This window comes from Camellia sinensis, chromosome 13 (genome assembly GCF_055761805.1).
Source record: "Camellia sinensis isolate YWXY chromosome 13, ASM5576180v1, whole genome shotgun sequence".
NCBI lineage: Eukaryota > Viridiplantae > Streptophyta > Magnoliopsida > Ericales > Theaceae > Camellia > Camellia sinensis.
The window spans coordinates 45,853,606-45,874,718 of NC_138973.1; the positions used below are offsets into that span (position 1 = coordinate 45,853,606).

General features: G+C 35.8%; 3 protein-coding genes across 3 annotated transcripts; 2 read left to right on the forward strand and 1 right to left on the reverse strand.

Moving 5' to 3' along the window:
- Positions 1-14,441: 14,441 nt before the first annotated feature.
- On the reverse strand, positions 14,442-16,790 carry LOC114284783 (late embryogenesis abundant protein 18). The gene is made up of 2 exons (XM_028227733.2): positions 16,602-16,790; positions 14,442-14,902 (listed from the first exon to the last, which is right to left on the reverse strand). The coding sequence occupies exons 1-2, from the start codon at positions 16,686-16,688 to the stop codon at positions 14,669-14,671; spliced, it is 321 nt and encodes a 106-aa protein (XP_028083534.2). The 5' UTR covers positions 16,689-16,790; the 3' UTR covers positions 14,442-14,668.
- Positions 16,791-18,920: 2,130 nt separating this feature from the next.
- Positions 18,921-20,649, forward strand: LOC114316799 (uncharacterized). The gene is made up of 3 exons (XM_082900469.1): positions 18,921-19,356; positions 19,602-19,880; positions 20,297-20,649. The coding sequence occupies exons 1-3, from the start codon at positions 18,921-18,923 to the stop codon at positions 20,647-20,649; spliced, it is 1,068 nt and encodes a 355-aa protein (XP_082756595.1).
- Positions 20,650-20,688: 39 nt separating this feature from the next.
- LOC114317252 (uncharacterized) lies at positions 20,689-21,096 on the forward strand. The gene has a single exon (XM_028263964.2). The coding sequence runs from the start codon at positions 20,689-20,691 to the stop codon at positions 21,094-21,096; it is 408 nt and encodes a 135-aa protein (XP_028119765.2).
- The last annotated feature ends 17 nt before the right edge of the window (positions 21,097-21,113 follow it).

Genomic DNA, 21,113 nt, shown 5'->3' on the forward strand with positions numbered 1-21,113 from the left:
TCTTGCGCAAATGGTTTTCGGAACCCTTGAACGAGCGGTTGTATTCGGACCCTAGGTATATGGTGTAAGGAGGGATTTTGGCAAGGCCCATTATTACCGTCTCTTTTAAGGCCCTGCGGTTGGCGTTACGCGGTATATAACCATTGGTAGGCATCCGAGATTAGTTCTGCAACAAAGCAGCAAAAGAGGGGGCATACCGAATAATCCGCGTCTGATTCTTGTGGTTGGGAGGACGAAGTCTCTTTGAGGGATTTCTAGATTTCTAACATCTAACCTTGTAATCCTTTATTATTGAATGATTATCATGCTTCATTACTTGCTTGTTATAATTGTGATGGTGTATTGGATTGGAAAAAATTGATGGGGTATGCGTGCGTTTACTGGGCATTCAAAGCTCATGGCGTTTCATGCCAAGTATCGAAAAAACGTACGAAGCCAACAAAGAGTCAAAGACATTTGAAGACTTAAGTTTTCCTTAAAGAAAGCTTGGAACCATTTCGTTTATTAGTCTAATTGTGTTTTTATTTATTCTTTTTGGATTGTAATAGTAATGGAACTTGTTTTGTAAATTAAAAATTTGAGACGCTGTAATTATTATTTACTTTGTAATCCTATGCCTATCTCTGCGTTGCTTATGAGATCTTGTGTCAATGCTTTTTGAGATCTGTCAAAAGGGTGGTGCGCTACCTAAGAAAGCTGGACTTAGAAGAGAGGCTAACTTGACTGTTCCAAAAATTTGGGATCTTACTCAGTTATTGGTCATAGGACTCATTAGTGCAATTTCCTAGACTCCTAACCTTAAATAAACCCTGTATTTAATTGATAATATATTCTCTGAAGTTTGCGATTTTTGGGGCGTCACACATTGAGTTGTGCTGACATACATGGAACAAAAATTTAAAACTTGTATAAAATATATACATATATGACGTCATATCCACATAAGTCTTGCAACACAGTACAAGGTGTGTAGATGAACAAAAACAAAACAATACGTTCTTCACAAGACAAACTCTGAGCATAGTCCACAAAACTTGACTTCTTAAATGGGAACCTCCCCGAGAGGCACGGTAGCTGGCTAACCCAAAACTCACTAGGCAACAGCTTAGGCCTGGTCACACGCCTACTCGCTTACATACATAATATAAATAGTGAGCGAAAACCCAGTGAATAATAACAAAGTAAAAAGGTTTAATGAATGATGTCCTATGCCAAATTCAAAAATCAGAATTCAGGGTAGCAATAGGTTCATGTTCTTGAAACAGATTTATATTCTTGTTCATATCATAAACAAAAATCTGAATTCATGTTTGATTATACGTGGTACATCAAATAGCGTTAATAGATCAAATACAGAGCATTCAAGGTCATACTTGTCAGTTCCATAGAGGAACCCCTGGTATTGGAAACTTGTAACATACTTGAGCCACAATATTGTTACCCCCGGGCAAGGGCCATGAGACCATGGTATTATTAACCCCGAGTAAGGGCCATCATACTTGTCAGTTCCATAAAGGAACCTCCGATACCGAGTAACAGCTAACAAATATCACATGAAGCTAGGGATACCACAAATACATATCAGAAATAGGGCAATCATTCATTCATACAAAACATAGCATTTCAGAATACTGATCATTTCATATCATCAGAAAATAATTAAAGTTAAACGTAATTTTACAGAGTTATAACTCAATGATGGCTCTACAGTTGGCAGACAAAGCAGGCAAATGAAATAGCTCACAGCGTGTGACCTACACAAACATAACAGATACATACTTGAAACACACACACGGATAATCCTTAACTCATTTCGTTTCTTTTTTAGTGTGTTTCTAGCCTTTATCCTCATTATTATGTCTTAATCTTAGCCTAGGAATGCTTAGGATGCAATGAAGATGCAAAAAGGTACTTGATAACACTTAGGCAAATATACTGAAAACAAAGGCCTCACTCGAGCGCAACTTCCTTCGCTCGAGCGGAGGTTCAAATATGTGAGCGGTCGCTCGAGCACAACTTCCTTCGCTTGAGCAGTTTGTAAACTCTGCAAAAGTATTGGTTGTGTGATTTTTCCATTCGACGATCGCTCGAGCGTGAGATTGAGGTTTTCGCTCGAGCGCAACTTATGTCGCTCGAGCGGTCTACAAAACATGTGAACCTCTGGGAGCATGTATTTTATGCTCGAGCCAACTTTTGGTCGCTCAAGCAGGGGTGCAAAAACGAAGGTGGTTGCTCGAGCGGAGGATCGATCGCTCGAGTGGAGAGATTGAATTCTGGAATTTCCATATTGCACTCCCAAGTCCAAAACTCAAATTCAAAGCTACAATTCACATCTTTTTGGGCCCAAAACTTAAGGAAACTTGTGTAAACTTGGGAAACATAATGAATTCAAAACCATTTCCCAAAATTAAGCCCAAAAGTTTTGTCAATTGTTCGAAACTCAAACTTGAAATTGTAAAAACATTTAATGCATATAAAGATGCAAGTTCAAAGCTTCCAAAACATGATCAAATGAGGTAAATTGATGGAAAAGATGATGAATTCTCAAAACTATGGAAAACATGGTGCATACATGTGAGAATTCTTAATAATTAAACTCAAAATGCAAGAAAATGTGCATGCATGCATGAATTTTGCTTAATTGCCACATCTAAGTTTCATTATTGTATTTAAACTTCCGATTCTCTTGAATTCATGTTCTTTTTGTCACAATCCTATCGTTTAGAGGTTGGATTCATACCTAGTGTAATGCCCCCAAGATAATACAATAAATATGATCCAAAGCATACATAATTGGTAACATAAAGCAGAGTAAATAGTCCTTTCATTTGATGAAGTTAATGATACAAAAAAGTTTAACATAAAGAAATGCCCTATCGGCTTACACTTTTCCAAGCCTCGGCCTGGTTACAACAAAAGAGATACTAGGTCTTACAAATAAGCCCTTGGCTATACAAAAATATATAATCAAAACCGGAAGCTCGTGCTTCTAAAAGTCTCTCCCAGCTATTATCTTGGCGGAGTCATGCACTCAATACCTGAAAATGTTATCCCCAAATAGGGTGAGCCACAGCCCAGTAGGAATCATCTAACATAGTATATGAAACTTAACAAAGGTATAAGTATACTATGCATATACAACATCAGTGATAGAACATTCACATTTTATATGGTCATAAGATACCAAATTCAATCCTTTATCCATTTTCACTCGATTCATTTCATTACATAAGCCAACTTCATCATTTCTCAATAACCCAAATGAGACTATAACTCATTAGTTCTATACTCATATCATCAACGAATAAACACTTCAAACTTTCCTTTCACGGATATTTCATCTGCAGGAAATTGTCAAACGAGACCCATGTAAACGTAGGCTATATAAGCACTACAATTGCCATTATACGGATATTTCGTCTGCGGGATCGGCACCCATGTATAATTTCGGGACTTTCACCCAGGACACTCCGGCCAACTTAATTATAATGGAGACCATCCCCTTTCTCCTCTAAAAAAATCATTCATACATATGCAATGTATTTAAACACATAATCATACGTGGAAAACATCCCCTTTTCACTCCCAAATAACCATACATATACAATGTATATAAAAACAGTCATATTTAATGACAACCACAAGAGATTAGTTTCAATTCACCTAATCCGCATGCAATTTCTACAACAATCATAGCTATCCTCCACCGATAGTCCAATACAGATATTTCTAGACAAATATGCAATCTCAAAACAAATAATTTATCCAAAATTTCCAAAGATGTGAAGTATTACATATACAATTCCACCATTTATTTCAACATTTGCTTAATTTCATGATTACCCCACCAATTTCAATTATTTATATAAAATAATTATGATAGTCAAATTAGGGCAAAAATTTCCCTTTTTCAAATATTAACCCAAGCATCAAACTCAACCATTTTGACCCAACATAATTTCATTTTCACAACCCACATTCATTTATTTCATATTTAACAATAATCCCTTTTTTCATATTATATCCAAACCCTAGGTTTGTTTGAAACACCCTCAAATCACATCATTGTTACACAAAAGACAAATAACTAAGCTAAATATCATATGAATATGTAGAAAAGATCCCTACCTCAAAAGAAGAAGATGAGCCCAAACAAGAGAGAAACTCCAAGAATATCGAAATCCACTTCTATTCGGATCAAAATGTAGATCTTGAGGTGCTCTAGCTTTTTCTCAAAGGCACTAGGATGAAGAGATCGACGGATCTATATGAAATCTAAGAGAGAATGTGAGTTTTAGTGAGAGAATGTGTAGATCTAGGTTTTTAGAGAGTTTTAAAAAGAAAGAGAAATGAATTAGTGATTCAAAACATCATCTCCATGGATTGTTATACACGCGGTTCGCTCGAGCATGGAAAGTGACGCTCGAGCGTCAGACACAGTGTTCCGCTCGAGCGTGAGACTGGATGCTCGAGCGTCCAATGCACTCTTTCAGTATTTGCAGGTCTGCAAAAATATTGAAAGTTGACAAGTCCTACTCGAGCACAGGAATGACCGCTCAAGCGGAAGAGCAAAATTTGTGAAGCCCGCTCAATCACAAGAATGCCCGTTCAAGCGGAAGAGCTAAAATCTGGGCATCACAGGCTTTGAAATACAAGCAACCAACCTGTTCTAAACGCACAATTACAACTTGATAACCAAAATAAATGGGAGACAAGGAAAACAAGATATGAATAACCATTCTAAACCATATCAACCCGAGTCCGGAATACAATAGATAACGGGTCAAAACCGGAATTGCTATACCTAGGCTTTCCAATTTAGGCTTAATAGGCTTGATTCAAGTTCAATCCTTCAATTCCTAGCAGTTCCCTTAGCTTGAGCTTAATTCTCCTCTAACTTGGCTCTAATCTCACTCTTCTCACCCTTCATCTTGTTTGATACAACAAAATGAAGAAAAGAGGTGAGTTGAGGCTTATAGAAGTGCCTTATATAGGCTCAATTAAAAGTTGGCTAATTAACTCTAATTAAGCTAAACAATGGCTATTAATTATTCTAATTAATTTGTTTCGAATCGAATTCCAATTAAACCTATCATAAAATTCTAAAAATCCCAAATAACATATAACTTAAGTCAATTCCGTGTTCGGATGCCGATAAGACCTTCAATTCGCAGAATCAACAGAAACTCAAACAGATATTTCTACGATAGATAGAGATAAACAAAAATAATGTAACACATATGTAATTAATTCACAATTTCATCTTAATCACGTATTAAACATTCTTAATCATGGTTTAATGGGTAGTTATAGGTTGGGGTTGTTACAAAAAGTCTCCCCAGACTTGACTTGACATGGTGAGCAATATAAGGAACTGGTATGTCAGCAAGACATAAGAACACTTCACCATTGTCCACCTAAGCAATTGGTTCAAGACATGAATTCTCGTCAGGCCGAGGAAACAAACTGTTCAACATGCTATTCTTTGTATATTTTTTAGCATCAAAGTCAATTTTGTAGAGCTTTCTCCACTCACAACTCATGGGATCAGGCAAGACAAACACGGGACAATATATAAAAACATGGGACAAAATTTGAACTCAAGCAAATAACAATTCATTTATATCCTATAAGAACAGCAGAATTGAAAAAAAAATTAATAAAAAAAACAAAATTTGGGTTCAAACAATAATTGAATATAAGACCTAACAATCATTAAACCAAAAAACCATCAAAGAAGATAAAAAATTAAACCATTGAATCAACACAAAAAGAACATGTTGACAGCTAGCTAAACTACGAAAACCCAATCCCACAGCAGCACACAACTAAACTCCACCAAGACTCAATTCCAATATAGTAATTTCTAAGAACATAGAACACTATTAATAAAGAACAAGATTAACATTAAAGTATGTTTGGCTCAATCACATAAGGAACTTTCCAATGACCTTTTTTATTGCAATCATGAGTGAAGAACTTGAAAGTACTATTCACACATATATAACCAATAATGGAATTGAAGACTTTAATTCTCATAAAACTAAAAACCCATCAAAGAAATAAAAAAAATTGACCACTTGAGCCAAGGTTCAATAAATTAAATTATTTCTTACAATTAGTGAGAGCAAGGATTCAAAATGAACTAATTCAAAACAAAACACCACCACACATAACCAAACCAAACCGAAAGGAAAAAAAATAAACTTGTCCAAAGATGCTTAAGAACACCTCATTCAAAACCCAAATAATAATAGAAAAGAAGTAGATGAGGAAGGAAAAGGCAACATGCAATCCACAAATATAAGGAAATACAGATTGCAAGAAAATATGGGAAAACCTTTTTCATAAGCTATGATTTCTTGTATGCATTAAAGTTCTTCATCTTTTTCACTTCCCAGAACAAACCAACCATTGACCTCAGAAACAAATATTGAAAGGAGGATATATAAGGGAGTCATATAAATAATTATTGTGTACAGGAACTTAATAATTTTTATGAGTAGCTCACTTTCTCACTCTCAGGAACAGATTCTATCTTTAACTAGGAAGACATTTAAAGCAAACAAATAAAAACCAGACCCATGAAAAGAAATGTAAAACAGATCAACCCATTTTGGAAATATTTGAAGTTTGGGTTCCATAATTCCATTAACATTAAGAAAAATGCAATATAATTTCTAGAGCACTCATTGTAAAAAGCAGAATATGCATCACAACACAAGCAATTGCCAAAATATATACCAGTTTCGATGCATTCTATAGCAAATTACGAGGGATATAGCAGCATACTACTTTGTCACAAACAACCCAAAAGTTATTTTCTCTTGTTCAATCAAACAACCAATAGTTATGATACCACATTTAACTAACATTAAAAAAATTCCCATGACAAAGACCTGTAATTCCACATAATTATATAGTTCCTTCAAGCATCACAAATCACATGACACCAAAACTCAATCCCAACATAGTAATTCCTAAAAAAATAGAGAACCCTGTTAATAAAAAAAGAAACTATTTGATGGGCCAACTCAAAAAAGAATAGAGAAACACAGAGAAAACTACAGAGAGAGAGAGAGAGAGAGAGAGAGAGTGTGTGTGTGTGTGTGTGTGTGTGTGTGTCACGACCCAAACCTGCCCCTATAGGTTTAGCATCGTAACCGGCCAGTAATCCTTGAATTACCAAAGGCCTTTGAACAGAATAACATATAATTAGGAGCTGTGGAAGCAAATATACAAAAATTATATGTAGTCCATTAAACTGTGCAGACATAAATGGGACAGATAATTTTAAACTTTAATAACATATGTGACATCATATATATATATATATACGTTAGTCGTGTATCACTCTCGTATACAGATAAAACAAAAATGGGACTTAGCCTAGTGTACAGATGAACAGAACTTGTTCTATACCAAAAAAAAGACAAAGTCTTAAACATAAGCCATTCAGACTTGACTCGTTCACAAAACGGAACCTCTTTGGAGGCACAACGGCTGGCTGATAGAACTGAGATGCCAGGTCATCAACTCTGAGCCTGGTCACGTGTTTGGTCACCTACATACATAATATAAATAGTGAGCGGAAGCCCAGTGAATAATAACATAGTAAAGGGGTTTAATAAATGATGTCTGTCACAGATATAACTTTCAAATCTCTTATTGTATAGAAGCATAAGTATATTCGTATCAGAAATAGAGTCATAAACATATTCATAACATGAGTGGTGTATCCGTTAGCATTAAACATATCTCTTTGGTCAAGCATATTAAGTTCCACATTGGAACCTCCGGTATTAGGTAACATATCTCATACGTGGGCCATGGTATTATTTTCCCAAGCGAGGGCCTGGGCCACGGTATTAACTCCCCCATGCGAGGGCCTCATGACCATAAACCACAGTATTATGTTCCTTGGGTGAGGGCCTCTACTAAGCATACCACAATTATATTTCAAATAAATGAATCATCATTCATGGAATCACAACACATTCTTTTTACCATTCAAAAACAGTTCATAGCATATCATAATATTCAGAAAGTATTTCATATCGAACATAACTTTACTAATTTATTACTCATAGATAGCTTGATAGCAAACCGATGGACCAATAGCTCACGACGCGAGACCTACACAAACTTAAACAGATACATATACTGAAACACACACTTGGGTCGTACATAACTCATTTCATTTCATTCTTAGTGTGTTTCTAGCCTTTGCTCTCATTATTATGTCTTAATTTTGGCCTAGGATGTAATGAGGATGCCAAAACATGTCGTTCAACATTTAGTCAAATTGCTGAAAATAGGGGCCTCGCTCGAGCGGAGGCTAAAAAATATGAGTGGTTGCTCGAGTGCAACTTCTGTCACTCGAGCGGTCTGTAAACTTTGCAAAAGTGCTGATTGCTTGATTTTTCCGCTCAACGTTTACTCGAGCGGGAGATTTAAATCCTCGCTCGAGTGCAACTTCTGTTGCTTGAGCGGCCTGCAAAACATGTAAACTTCTGGGAGCTTGCATTGCATGCTCGAGCCAACTTTTGATCGCTTAAGCGGAAGTGCAAGATCACAGAGTGGTTGCTCGAGCGCAGGTTCTGTCGCTCGAACGGAGAGACAGAATCTGGAATTTCTAGATTGCTCTTTCCAGCTCAAAACTCCAATTCCAAGTTGAGATTCATGTTTTCTTGGGCCAAAAACTTAAGGAAACTTGTGTAATCTTGGAAAACATGGAGAGTTAAACATCATTTCATGAAATCAAGGCCCAAAAACTTGCCAATTGAGCAAAATCAAGCTCAAACCTTTGAAAACATAACATGCATGAAGGATCTTGGTTTCAAAGCTTCCAAATCATGAACTATTGAGATACTTTGGTTATAAACATCATGAATTCTCAAATCAAAAGAAAGATGAACACATGCACATGAGGTTTCTTTAAAATTCAACTTACAATGTCGTGAACTATGCATGCATGCATGTATCGAGTTCCAATTCCTCAATTCTAGCTCAATTCTCAAATTAATCCATCTCTTTCACCTAAATTATTACATGAACTAACTCAAGTATACAAATAAGAGTTTGATTCCTTACCTAAGATGCTTTATTTGCTCTAGAGTGCTAAAATTCTCCAAATTCTCTTTCAATGTTTAGCAATCTCTCTATTCCTTTTCTTGTTTGCTGAATTCAATTCTCAAGCTTTCCTCTCTATGACAACCCTCACCTCTGATTACTGCTAAACTGTGATCGATTATGATAAGTAACTAATTAGGAGGAAATCCTAAGCTGATTGCATGAGTGTATTGTCTGTAAATGCATTTCTATCTGTTTAACTACTAAATGATCTGTTCGTGTTTTAATTTTGAATTGCGAATTGAAGGCCTTATCGGCGGTCGAATCTGAAATCGATTGGTGTTTTATGTTAATTAGAATTTATGTGATTTTATGGTAGCTTTAATTTAAATTTGATTTGGGATGATTAAATTAGAGTATTTAAGTTAAAGTACATTAGTTGGACTTAATTACATTTTTGCCATACTAGTGGGCCACTTTGTCAAAAATATTGTTTAGAGCTTAGTTGCATCATTCTTCATCCTTTTCTAGAGGAAAACCGTGAAAGAGAGGGAGAGTAGAGGAAAATTGGTTTCATCAAGAGTTTTGCTTGGAAACATAGAAGATTTGAAGATAAATTGCATAATTAAGCTTCCATACTTGAAATTGAAGACCTAAGGTAGAGATTTCATCCTCTCATTTGTGAATTTGAGTTGTATCTTGCATGGTCCATGGTAAATTAGTGTTTAGATTCAAGAATTGGTTTAAAGAGTTGAATTTGAGAGTGAATTCATGTATGCATGTCTATACCATAGCATTTTGAGGTTGTTCTTCATGAATTTCCACATGCATGTCCACATTTTTGTTATAGTCCATGAATTCATCATGTTCTTGAGCTAAAACTTGCATTTGGTCATGTGTTAGTAGCTTTGAATTCAATTGAACAAATGCATGTTAAATGTACATCTTGTTCTTGAAGTTTATTTGAAATTGGTGTTCAATTGGTTTACCTTTGGGCTTGATTTTACAAAATTGATCTTTGAAACATGTTGTATTATGGGTTTTTAAGTGTTTTCCAGAAAATTAGCCCAAAAGGATCGAGTTTGAGGCTTAAATGCTTGAGTTTTGTGCTTGGGTATGAATCTGAAAATTCGAGATTTTGGATCCACGCTCGAGCGTAGGACTTCACGCTCGAGCGTACCCTCTGAGTCGTGCACTTCCGCTCGAGCGTGGAAAGTTGCGCTCGAGCATGAAATGCATGTAACCAGAAGTTCTTGTGTTTTACAATCCGCTCGAGCGAGAGAGTTCACGCTCGAGCGAGGACCTGAGTCTCACGCTTGAGCGGAGGTCGAGCGTTCGTCGAGCGTAAATTGCATGCATCCAGTACTTTTCATGAATTTTACAGTCTAATCGAGCGAAGAAAGTCACGCTCGAGCGGAGATCCTTTGTCTGCATGTCCGCTCGAGCGTAGAAAGCCACGCTCGAGCGAGACCCCTGTTTTCTGAAAATTTTGAAAAGTGTTTTAAAGTGCATCTTTGCATCCTCTTTCCATCTTAGGCATTCCTAGGCCATGTTTAAGGCATCTTAATGAGGATATTGATGTAGAACCACATCGAGTCAAGATAGGGACTAAGTTGTTGATTCCCAAGTGTGTAACTTAGTGTGTGTCCGTTCTGTAACTGTGTAGGATTGGCATCCGAGGACGCTCATTAGCTGCTTATAGCCCAATGCTCTGTGAGTAACAATGTTGTAAAGATATGTTCAATTATGAATATTTTCTGAATGATCAACTGTTCTGTTTACTGAAACGTTATTGTTTAATGGACGAATGTTTGTCCTATTTGTAAACTGTATTCGTGGCATCCTTAGCAACTTACTGTTATTGTACTGTTACTGCGACTGTCACAGAGATCTCTGTCGGTTCCCAAGTTTGGAACCACCATTGTTACTGTTATGATGGCCATCAACTGACTGTTCGGTCTGTTAAGACCTACTGTACTGTTTTGCTATAGGATGTACCACATATGACTGCTATGGTTTCTAAACGACTGATATGACTGTTTAATTACTGAAAGGACATTCATTCTTAACCTCTTTACATAACTGTTATTCATTGGGCTTTAGCTCACTATTTATATATATATGTAGGTGTCTAGGCACCGAACCGATACTAGGAGTGTCAGGCTAAGCTCCCATTTTGTCAAAGCCAACCATTGTGCCTCACTTCGAGGTTCCGAGTGCGTCAAACCCAAGGCTGGTTTGGGGTGTTTTAGATTTCCCCTTTTGCCTCTGTTCTGTAATAAATGTTGAGACTTGCACTGTACTGTAATGTTAGGAATTTGGTCCCTAACCTAAATGTCTGTATATGATGTATGTATATACTGTTTTGGTTTTGAATGTGAATATGTTCAGGAAAGTCTTTTTGCATTTAGAATGTCACAACTCATTGGACACATTTTATTTACTGTTTTGGCTTCCACCAGCCCCTTACCCTGTGTTACTGTCTTTACTGTTAAACAGGCCTTTGGTAATCACGGATTACTGGCCAGTTACAGTGCCAAACCCATAGGGGTGGGTTTAGGTCGTGACACTCTTTCTCTCTTCTCATGTTTTTGTTCTCAAGACAACAAAATGAGAAAGTATAAAGTATAGTCAAGGGTCCACTTATGCCTTATATAGGCTTGATTAGAGAATTGATTAATTAGGCTTGAGTGAACATTAAAGATTCTAATTTAATTCGTTCCGAATCGAAATTCAATTAAACCTACCATAATGTCCTAAAAATTCCTACTAACACATAACCGTAGTCAATTTTGTGATCAGATGCCGATAAGGCCTTGAATTCGCAGAACAAAGCAGAAACAACCAGATAATCCAACGCAAAACAGATAGAATTTCATATAGCATATAACACATGTAGTTAACGTAACATTCCACCTTAATTACTTATTAGGCATTCTTAATCATGGTTTAACAGTTAATCATAGGTCAGGGTTGTTACAGAAAGAGAGCTAACAATGGCGAATTGGAGCCAGACAAAAATCTTTGAAGTGGAATTGAAAATACGATTTAGGTTTTTTGGATAATGGAGAAGTATTTTCGTGAACAAATGACGAGCGAGCATCTCTAACAAGTGTAAATTGCATTCACATCCCCAATGAGGTTTGTAATAAAAAATAATAACTTGCTTAACAAAAAAAAAAAAAAAAAATTACCAATGCAGAATCTGAAGATGACAGAGAGCTAGAGCATACTGTGAAGAAGAAAGAGCTTCTTTTTGCCTCTCCTTCTTGCTGCTATTACTTCCAAGGATGAGTAGGGCAGACTCTTCAAATCGAAAATCTGAATAAGATGAGAGTTTCTCTTTGCTCTCTTTTCTCCTGTTGTTGCTTCTTCCAAGGATGAGCTAGGGCAACGATGGGTAAATAAGTAATCACTCTCCTAATGCCAACGAACTAAATTTTCATTACCAAGTGTTGGAGCAGATTATGAAACCTGTTAGCAAGGCCTATCTTAAGTCATTCGGCTTATCAATCCGTTGTTCAAATCTACAAACAAACAGGAGATTAATTGGGCCTCACATCTAGCTTAATCTCATCTCTTCTTCTACACCCCAAAACAAATGGGGCCTAAGGTTTTTGGGCATAACTTTTATTCCCATAACTGCTTATAAAATTTTTTGGTGTAAAATTTAGGAATGGACTTGCCTAGACTGGAAAAAATTACTTTGGCCTATAAGGTTTACTACATGTCTCATTTCAATAATCGAAACAGTTCATATTATAAGACTTTTCGTGCATATTATTAGGTCTCGTTAGACAACCTTCAGTTTTAGCTAAAAAGTAACTATAAGTGGTTGTTTGGCATGTGCTAAAATTACACATACTATTGTAGCACATTGTCCAATTTGGGTCATAATCATCTTATTTGGGCCATATCACCTCTCTACCACATCACTTTAAACACAACCCATATTTCACTTTTTTTCGTAAAAAATCAAAAAGTAAACCAAGCTAGCACTTCCCAAACAACTCCTAAGCTGTCACATCGCTCTATTTATTTTTCTATACATTTTTTCGTAAAAAGTCAAAAAATTACTAAAATAACATGTTCTCAAACGAAGCCTTATTCTTAAAAAAAAAAAAATTTAATTAATCTGATAATTGTAATATTTCATTTTATGACATTTGTCAAAAAAAAAAAAATTAAAAATACACCAATTTATTTTTTCAGAGACAAGCGCAATAGAATGAATAAGTAATAATTATAGAATTGATTTAATTTTTTTCATAAATGACATACACAAAAGATATTATCAAATAAACTATTAATCATTAAAACAGAAGTTAAATAAATTACACTCCCCTCCCTTAAGATCTTTTTTTAAAAAATACAATCAATCCTACAATTTTTGACATAATTTGAAGATTATACCATTTTGTGAGCTCCAACAATTTATTGGCCAATTAAATTATGAAATAGTAATTTTCTCTCATCTAATCTGGCTACAATAATAGTTTTCCAAAAATGTTAAGAATTGATTCTCTCCTTTCTCATAGATGCGATGTGGCACTTTGCTACATGTTCCTGCAATTTATGCATTTAGGCATCACAACAATGGTGAATCATAATTACTTTTATTGTTTTTTTATTAGTGTTTTTTTTTGGTTGATTCGTCTATTAGAAGAGTTGGACATATACAACAATTGATATAGAAAGTGTATTAAATTATTTGTTAAATCTTAGTTTTGTGAAGTTCAATACTTTTTTATAGTGGCTGAGATTGAAGATATTTTGAGGTGCACTTTTGTTATGCGGTCATGATTTTTTAAAATTTTTTTTCCTCCTCTCGGAGATAAAACATATAACAATGTTACATCTTTCTAATTTATTATTTTATCCCTAAACCTCTCTTAATAGTTAAGATTATAATTAGATCTCACGTAATGAAATATTTGATAAATTAAAATTTAACACTTGTCAAATTCATCATTAAGAGTGATTTTTAATAATGATAAATTAAATATTTGAATTATTTTTCTAAAATATGCTAGTGTATGCAACTTGTCTCCTGTTATTGACAAGCTATTTTGAAACACTAGAAAGGTGTCACAACTTTAAAAGCAACGTGTTCTTAATGTTAAAAATATATTTTGATCCCTTGAAAAATTGTCAAATTTGGTTCAATTCGAGGAAGACTAGACTGTAAAATGAACAAAGTTTAAAAAATTTATTTAAGAGTGACTTGTTGTATGAAAAAAAATAAAGTGAACAAAATTTAAAAATTTTATTTAAGAGTGACTTGTTATATGAAAAAAAATAAAATAACACATTGTAAAATTCAACAAATTTGTAAGTTAAATCTAAACGATAATATATAAGAACACCCACAAACATCTCTAGTACAAAGCTCATTAAACTCAAAAATCACACACACTAGAAGTAAACCACAAACACACACACATACTTTTCTCTTGATTACTACAAGCAACCTATTTATATAATGTCTAAAATCACAAACACTAGAACCAAATCACAAACATAGACACAAACATGGATACAGACGCAAACACACAGACAACTACTCTTATCTTTTTTCTTGTTTTCTACAAGAAACCTATGTGTACTTATGATGTCCAGGAGGGTTTCCCCCAAGAGGGTAAGTTGGAGCTGTGGCCCCGGCCATCGGAGCTGCAGTCCCGACAGGGTGATGGTGGCCACTTTGCAACTTATCTGCAGCGTGCTCTGCCTTGGCTTCATGCAGACCCATCTTAGCTTCACCTTCCTTGGCTCTCCTTTTCTCCTCAGCCATCCTTTCCTCTTCTGTTGTCCTCGCCGTTGCTTTCTCTACCTGCAAATTTCAACCCACAAAATTGATTCATTTTCATTCCTACGGCAAATCTTATAAATAAGTTTACACAAAATAATGTGACTCATTTATATCCTCCTTGTGTGAGTGATTTTTCGATCACATTGTCAACTCAGTAATCAGCTGGAGAGAATTGGCAGAATAAATGACACATGGCTGACCTGCAACAGAAAGAGAAGATTCCGGCGGTAGTTCTTCCACCCGGGGCACTCCGACGATCAAATCAGTAAAATATCTCTCAAAGATAACCAATAGTACTTAACTCACTAGACAAAACATAAAAGACATACCTTAGACCTATCGGGGTACCTCTCTTTTATAGTTAACTCAATCCTTATCTCACTAGAAGCCTAGCTTTAATGGACTCTTACTCAGTGCTTATTCTGGACTCTCCAAGAGATAAAGATAAACTCCCTAAGAGTGTTATCCTTATCCATGCTAAAATCCTTTCTTATTCTAGGACTCTTGTGCCTTATCCGCTCATCTCGGATTTCGATATCTTCGGAGATAACCTCGGCCTTACCGAGATAACCTCGGCGTCGTAATCTAGACACGTGGCACCTCGGCTGACACGTCGGCGTCACCTTAGTTACGTGTTGAGACTCAGAAAATATATCCCCACACTCCTTATTAAAAAAATATATATTTTTAACACATCATGTGCTTTTTTAATAAATTTTCTATTTGCAAAATAAATAAGAAAAATTTGATCAAAATCCTCTAATAATAAAACTTTAATGCATTAAAAATAAATATATTTTTTTTTCCTTAAAAAATCCAACACATACTACTATTATCAAAATATTAAATTTTAAAATAATATAACTTCTGATCTAGATGTCGATTTTTAATAAAATTATATTTTTAGAATCCTCTCATCAAATTCTATCAAATACGATATTTGTTGAATATGAAATTCTTTTAAAAAAAATCTATTACCGTCAAAATTAATGTAAATAGTAACATATTACTCTCTTTGAGATTAACATATTACTCTGGTTTACAGTAACATGTTACTCTGGTAATATTGTCCAAGAAAAAAAAGAAATATTTTATTTTATTCTTACACAATTATGCACGTCTCCTCTGTTTATGATGCAAAATAAATTAAACTGTTATTTTCACTGAAAGAGGGTCAAATAGAGGAGTTTTGGCTAAATTTTTTAATAATAAAAAACATTCCAAACTCAGCTAGCACGTAATGTCATTTCTTAAATTGTCACACTTTAAATCTAATTTATGAGGCTACTGTAACAATATCAAAAATACTAAAGGATTTTTAAATTATAAATCGCAAAAAAAAAAAAAAAAAAAAAAAATTATGACAGCTACACGTATTTTTTAATAACACATATCCTTGTCAAAATTTGAGGACCCATCCCACTAACGAAATCATGATAAAAAATAAATAAATAAATAAATCTCACTAGCCTAATCCATTTAAAACCAGAGTAAGCTTGCCGAAGAAATTATTTGGGCGAGGTTTTGAATGTGAGACCGCTCCCAAACCAAGACCAATAAATATTATTTGAGTGGACCGAATAATTGTAAATATTACAGATAAAAACATATCACGAACAAATCAATATGTACATATTTTGTAATTTTTATTTTTTACTAATATATTAAAATATATTGAAGATTTAAAATCATATAACTCATATAATAACAAATTGTATACCTTCTCTTCAGCTTTGGCTTTGGTCTCATCAAGTTTTCCCTTGGCTTCACTGACCACGTTGCTAACTTTCTCCTTTGCAGAATGCATCTTTCTCTCTCTCACTCACTCTCGAAATCACAGCAACTGATGATGAAAAATCTAAGGCCTGTTGATTCACCAACTTACAAGTTAAAATCAAAGATGGATCGTCCAACTATTTATAAATTTAGACAAGAGTTGAGAGAGAGACCTTGTGAGCATTCCGCGATTGATGCACACTTGTTTCACATGCAGACCTTTTGTACTGAGATGATGCCACGTTAAAATCCCAAAACATGCTTCACCTCACTCTCTCTATCTTCTTTATTTTTCATTAAACAATTTATTTATCTCTGTTTGTTGTCTCTATTTATTGATTTGCAAAGATAAGTGTGATGACAAAAACACTTATTTGATTTGTCTGTCTCTATTTTGTAATGTAAAACTTATCTTTCGAAAGGAACAACTAAAGATTGGTTTTTTCTCGTTCTCTCTCTTATACTGTTTAGTTAGAAAATTTAAAAAGTGATTTAAAAAGAAAAAGAAAAAAGATATATAAAATATGAATAAAATATACTTACATTTCATAACCTAACATAATATTACTGTGATTAATGAGAAATCATAACACCCATCAAGTATGTCATATTTTATCTTTTAAAATTATATTTTCAAAATATCATACTTATATAAATTTTTTTAATATGATATTTTAAAATGACTTATTGGACAAAACATTAGGCGAATCTAACACGCTCATAGCAAACAATCCAAAAAACAGCTAAAACGAGGTGGACAAGAGCTACTATACAAATCTATTACCACACATTGGCCTTGTTTGGTAAGATTTATTTCCAGCTTATTTCAGCTTTTAGCTTAATTTAAGCTATTTTGATGTGCTTGGTTCAGCTTAACAATACAGCTTATAGCTTTTTGTAAGTCAAAAATCAACTTATTCTTTGAATGGGAAAGGAGAAACGCTTAATTTATAAGTTAAAAATCAACTTATGTTTACAGTTATAAGGTATAAGCTGTTAAGTTATAAGGCATAATCATTTTCGCACAGCTCTACCAAACGGGCCTATTAACTAGAAGCCTTCCACGGCAACAAGCCGCACCGAGAGAGCAATTGTATGTCATTCCAAAATGGACCTCTTCAAAAGGGACTTGGGGCAAAATTGATAGGAGAAGAAAAAAAATCTGACCATCCTTTTGTAAATATTTTTTAACTATATACCACAATTATTTTTTATTTTCACTTTTTTTTATTATTATTTCATGTACCTTCTATTTTTTTGCAATTTTAATAAGGAAAAATATTTGGCTCACTCAAAAAACTTAGTATTATTTAAAAGGATTATTTACCAATAAATCCTACCTCACAAACAACTATACCAATCAATCCCCAATTTAAACTGTTGAACCAATAAGTCCTATTACTAGATAGATATGTTCCATTTGATCCTTTTTTTCATTTTTTGTATTCATTTGTGACGATTGTGCCCTCAATTTGTTCAGTGGGACGTGTTTCATGGGCAGACGTTTCTTTTTGGAAATGTTACACCATATTTGGTAAGTTGAATATTGCTTCAAAGGATGGGTCAGCCACTTATTTGATAGGGTTTGTGGTGCGCCGTCGTAGTGTTGGTGCTGTGACGCCTGTGTGTTTCGGTGGCATATGCAGCACTTCAGACCTCGACAATGTCAGTTGGTTTGCAGGTATGTCATGCTTTTTTTGCGATGTTGATTTATGCGTTTTGTTGATTTGTTTTGTGAACTAGATTGCACCAGTACGTTGACGTCATGTTACATAACGTATTGGGCATGTGTATGAATTGGTGTTAGTGGGGTATGGTCAATGTGGGTGTTTGTGGTGATGCATTAGTCGGAAGGGAGGTAGGATAGTGGGTTTCGTTTGTGTGGTGGTTTGTCTTTGTGTGGATGTGTTTACAATGTTTGTATATTCACTGGGATGTGGGTTGTGGAGACTGGAATGGTGCTGATTTCGTATGGGTGTTTCCTGTATGTGCATCTAAATCTGTGTTTTTTTGTAGTGGCACTATTATTAATTTCTGGGGTGAGGTTGTGTGACTTTGTCTGCTTATTGAAGTTCATATTCTGAATGCGTGGGCTTGTGTTCTGTTACAGCCGATGGATACACATGTAATGTTGATATGTTGTCACGGTAATACAAATGTCGCTGGCAATTTGGAAGCCCCATTCCGATTTCAAGACTTGGTGAATCATGTTTACGAAAAATTCTCCGGACTCACACCTGCCAATCTGTGTTATTTCTTCAAAATGCCAGGTTACAATAACTTCACATTACAGAATGATGTCGATATGCAGAACATGATATCTCTTGCTCGATCTTTTTGGGTGCAATGCATTGATGTTATCATTGAGGTACCACGTGCGGGATATTCAGAAAATGTTCACTATCCTAAAAACAATGTACACATTGGTTCATGTCTGTCGGATGTGTTGTCTGACGAGTCGGATATGGATGACGAACAAGATTGTTTGGACAAATATTGTCCCCACGTCGATAAGGTTTTTTTGTCTGCTCTATGGGCGAACGGAATTCGAAATGTTGGTCAAAGTTTTGAAGGGGGAGCTGCTGAATTTCGAACGGTTCTTCGCAAGTATGCGGTGGAGTACGGATTTCGCTTCAAATATATTAAGAATGATTCTGTTCGGATTACAGCAATATGCATGATACGCGAATCGAAGGGATGTATGTGGTCCGTACATGCACGTGTTTTACGTGCCAATGGTTTTTTTTACGTATGTAAGTGGAATGGCTTGCACACTTGTGGTGTTTCCGTTCGGACACCCAAAAACCCAAGGGCTGGTTCTGACTTAGTGTCTGATGCCATTCTGAACGGGTGCGTGACAAACCCCTCACACGTCCCACTGATGTTGTGTACGACTTGAAAAAAGATTACGGTTTGGAGGTTAGCTCTCGGGTTGCCTGGTTAGGTGTCGAAAAAGCCCGTGGTGAAATGTTCAGTGCACACTCAATCTCGTTTGACCAATTACGTTGGTACAGCGATGCAGTTATGACTAACAACCCAGGTAGTTATGTCAACATTGAGTACGACGAACAACACAACCGTTTCTCAGGATATTTCATATCATTCAAAGCATGTATTGATGGTTTCACCCATTGCCGACCAATGCTTTTTTTGGATGGGACATTTCTAAAGGGGAAATTTAAGGGGAACTTGCTAGCCGCCACAGCGAAAGATGGCAACCAAGGTATGACGTTTTTGTGTGACCATGCGCAACATATTTTGCCACATTCGATCATGTCTGCTTACATTAATGTACACATTAGTCTATAAGAAAATACTCGACTAACCTTTTGACAAATTAATTGCATGCAGGTCTATTCCCTTTAGCCATAGCCATTGTTGATTCCGAAAACACTACAAATTGGGCTTGGTTTTTGGGACACCTCGCAAACGTTGTAAACGGCCAAAGAGAACTAACATTTTTGTCCGACCGACACGCAGGCCTGCTGGAATCAATCCCAGCCATATTTCCCATAGCACATCACGCATTTTGCTTAGAACATTTGAAACGTAACTTGCAAGACAAATTACGCTACGTCAACAGTTCATACCGCGCGTGTTTGTTGTCAAAATTCCGATCTTGTGCGTATGCACCAACAGTTGTTGCATTCAACGAGAAATTTGAGGAGTTCATGAAGGCTAGTCCCAAGGTCTCACCAGCTTTCTTAAAAGATTTACTGCCACAGTACTGGGCAAATGCGCATTTCCGGCACACAGTTACCATTTTTAATTTTACCAAATTTATATTGTGTCATGCTCACAATGCCACCTTGTATATTTCTGTCCAACAAAGTCACTGTATCTATCCCACCAGCGGTGCGCGTTATGGCGAAATGAGTTCTAATGCCGTCGAGTCATTCAACTCATGGATACGGGAAACACGCCACCTCCCAATCACTCAATTGGTTAACAGTATTCGGACCAAGATTATGCGACAGATGTCCAAACGCTGACTCAAGGCGCAATCGTGGCCTGGTGTTGTTTGCCCGAAGATGGAAGATCGGTTAGTTAAAGCATACAACAAAGGCGGATCATGGCTTCTAAGTCGGTCCAACAATGAGATTTTCGAGGTCCACTCTTTCCCATCAGTAATGGTTGATGTGGGAAGGCGTACATGCTCATGTTTCCAGTGGCAAATCAAAGGGTTCCCTTGTGCTCACGCTGTTGTTGCTATTCGCAACAGCGGACTCGACATTTATGATTTAGTCGATCCGTATTACCATGTGTCGGAGTACCGAAATTCTTACGCTTGCAACATACACCCCATACCCACGGTTGAGAAACCACCATTTAGCATTGAAGATTACATCATAGAACCACCAGCTGTCAAACGACCACCGGGAAGGCCCCCCAAAAAAAAAACGAATGCTTTCAAGGGGGGAAGAAGTTTAACAGATTAGATGCAGCCGTTGCCAAC

Excerpts from the sequence above, each read along its gene's own strand:
- LOC114284783 (XM_028227733.2), bottom strand. The coding sequence starts at position 16,688 with ATGCATTCTGCAAAGGAGAAAGTTAGCAACGTGGTCAGTGAAGCCAAG. Across the intron at positions 14,903-16,601 it reads AAGCCAAAGCTGAAGAGAAG|GTAGAGAAAGCAACGGCGAG; the intron begins GTATACAATTTG and ends TGAAATTTGCAG.
- LOC114317252 (XM_028263964.2), top strand. The coding sequence starts at position 20,689 with ATGGAAGATCGGTTAGTTAAAGCATACAACAAAGGCGGATCATGGCTT.
- LOC114316799 (XM_082900469.1), top strand. The coding sequence starts at position 18,921 with ATGCCAGGTTACAATAACTTCACATTACAGAATGATGTCGATATGCAG. Across the intron at positions 19,357-19,601 it reads GATACGCGAATCGAAGGGAT|GTGTCGAAAAAGCCCGTGGT; the intron begins GTATGTGGTCCG and ends TTGCCTGGTTAG. Across the intron at positions 19,881-20,296 it reads AGCGAAAGATGGCAACCAAG|TTGTTGCATTCAACGAGAAA; the intron begins GTATGACGTTTT and ends ATGCACCAACAG.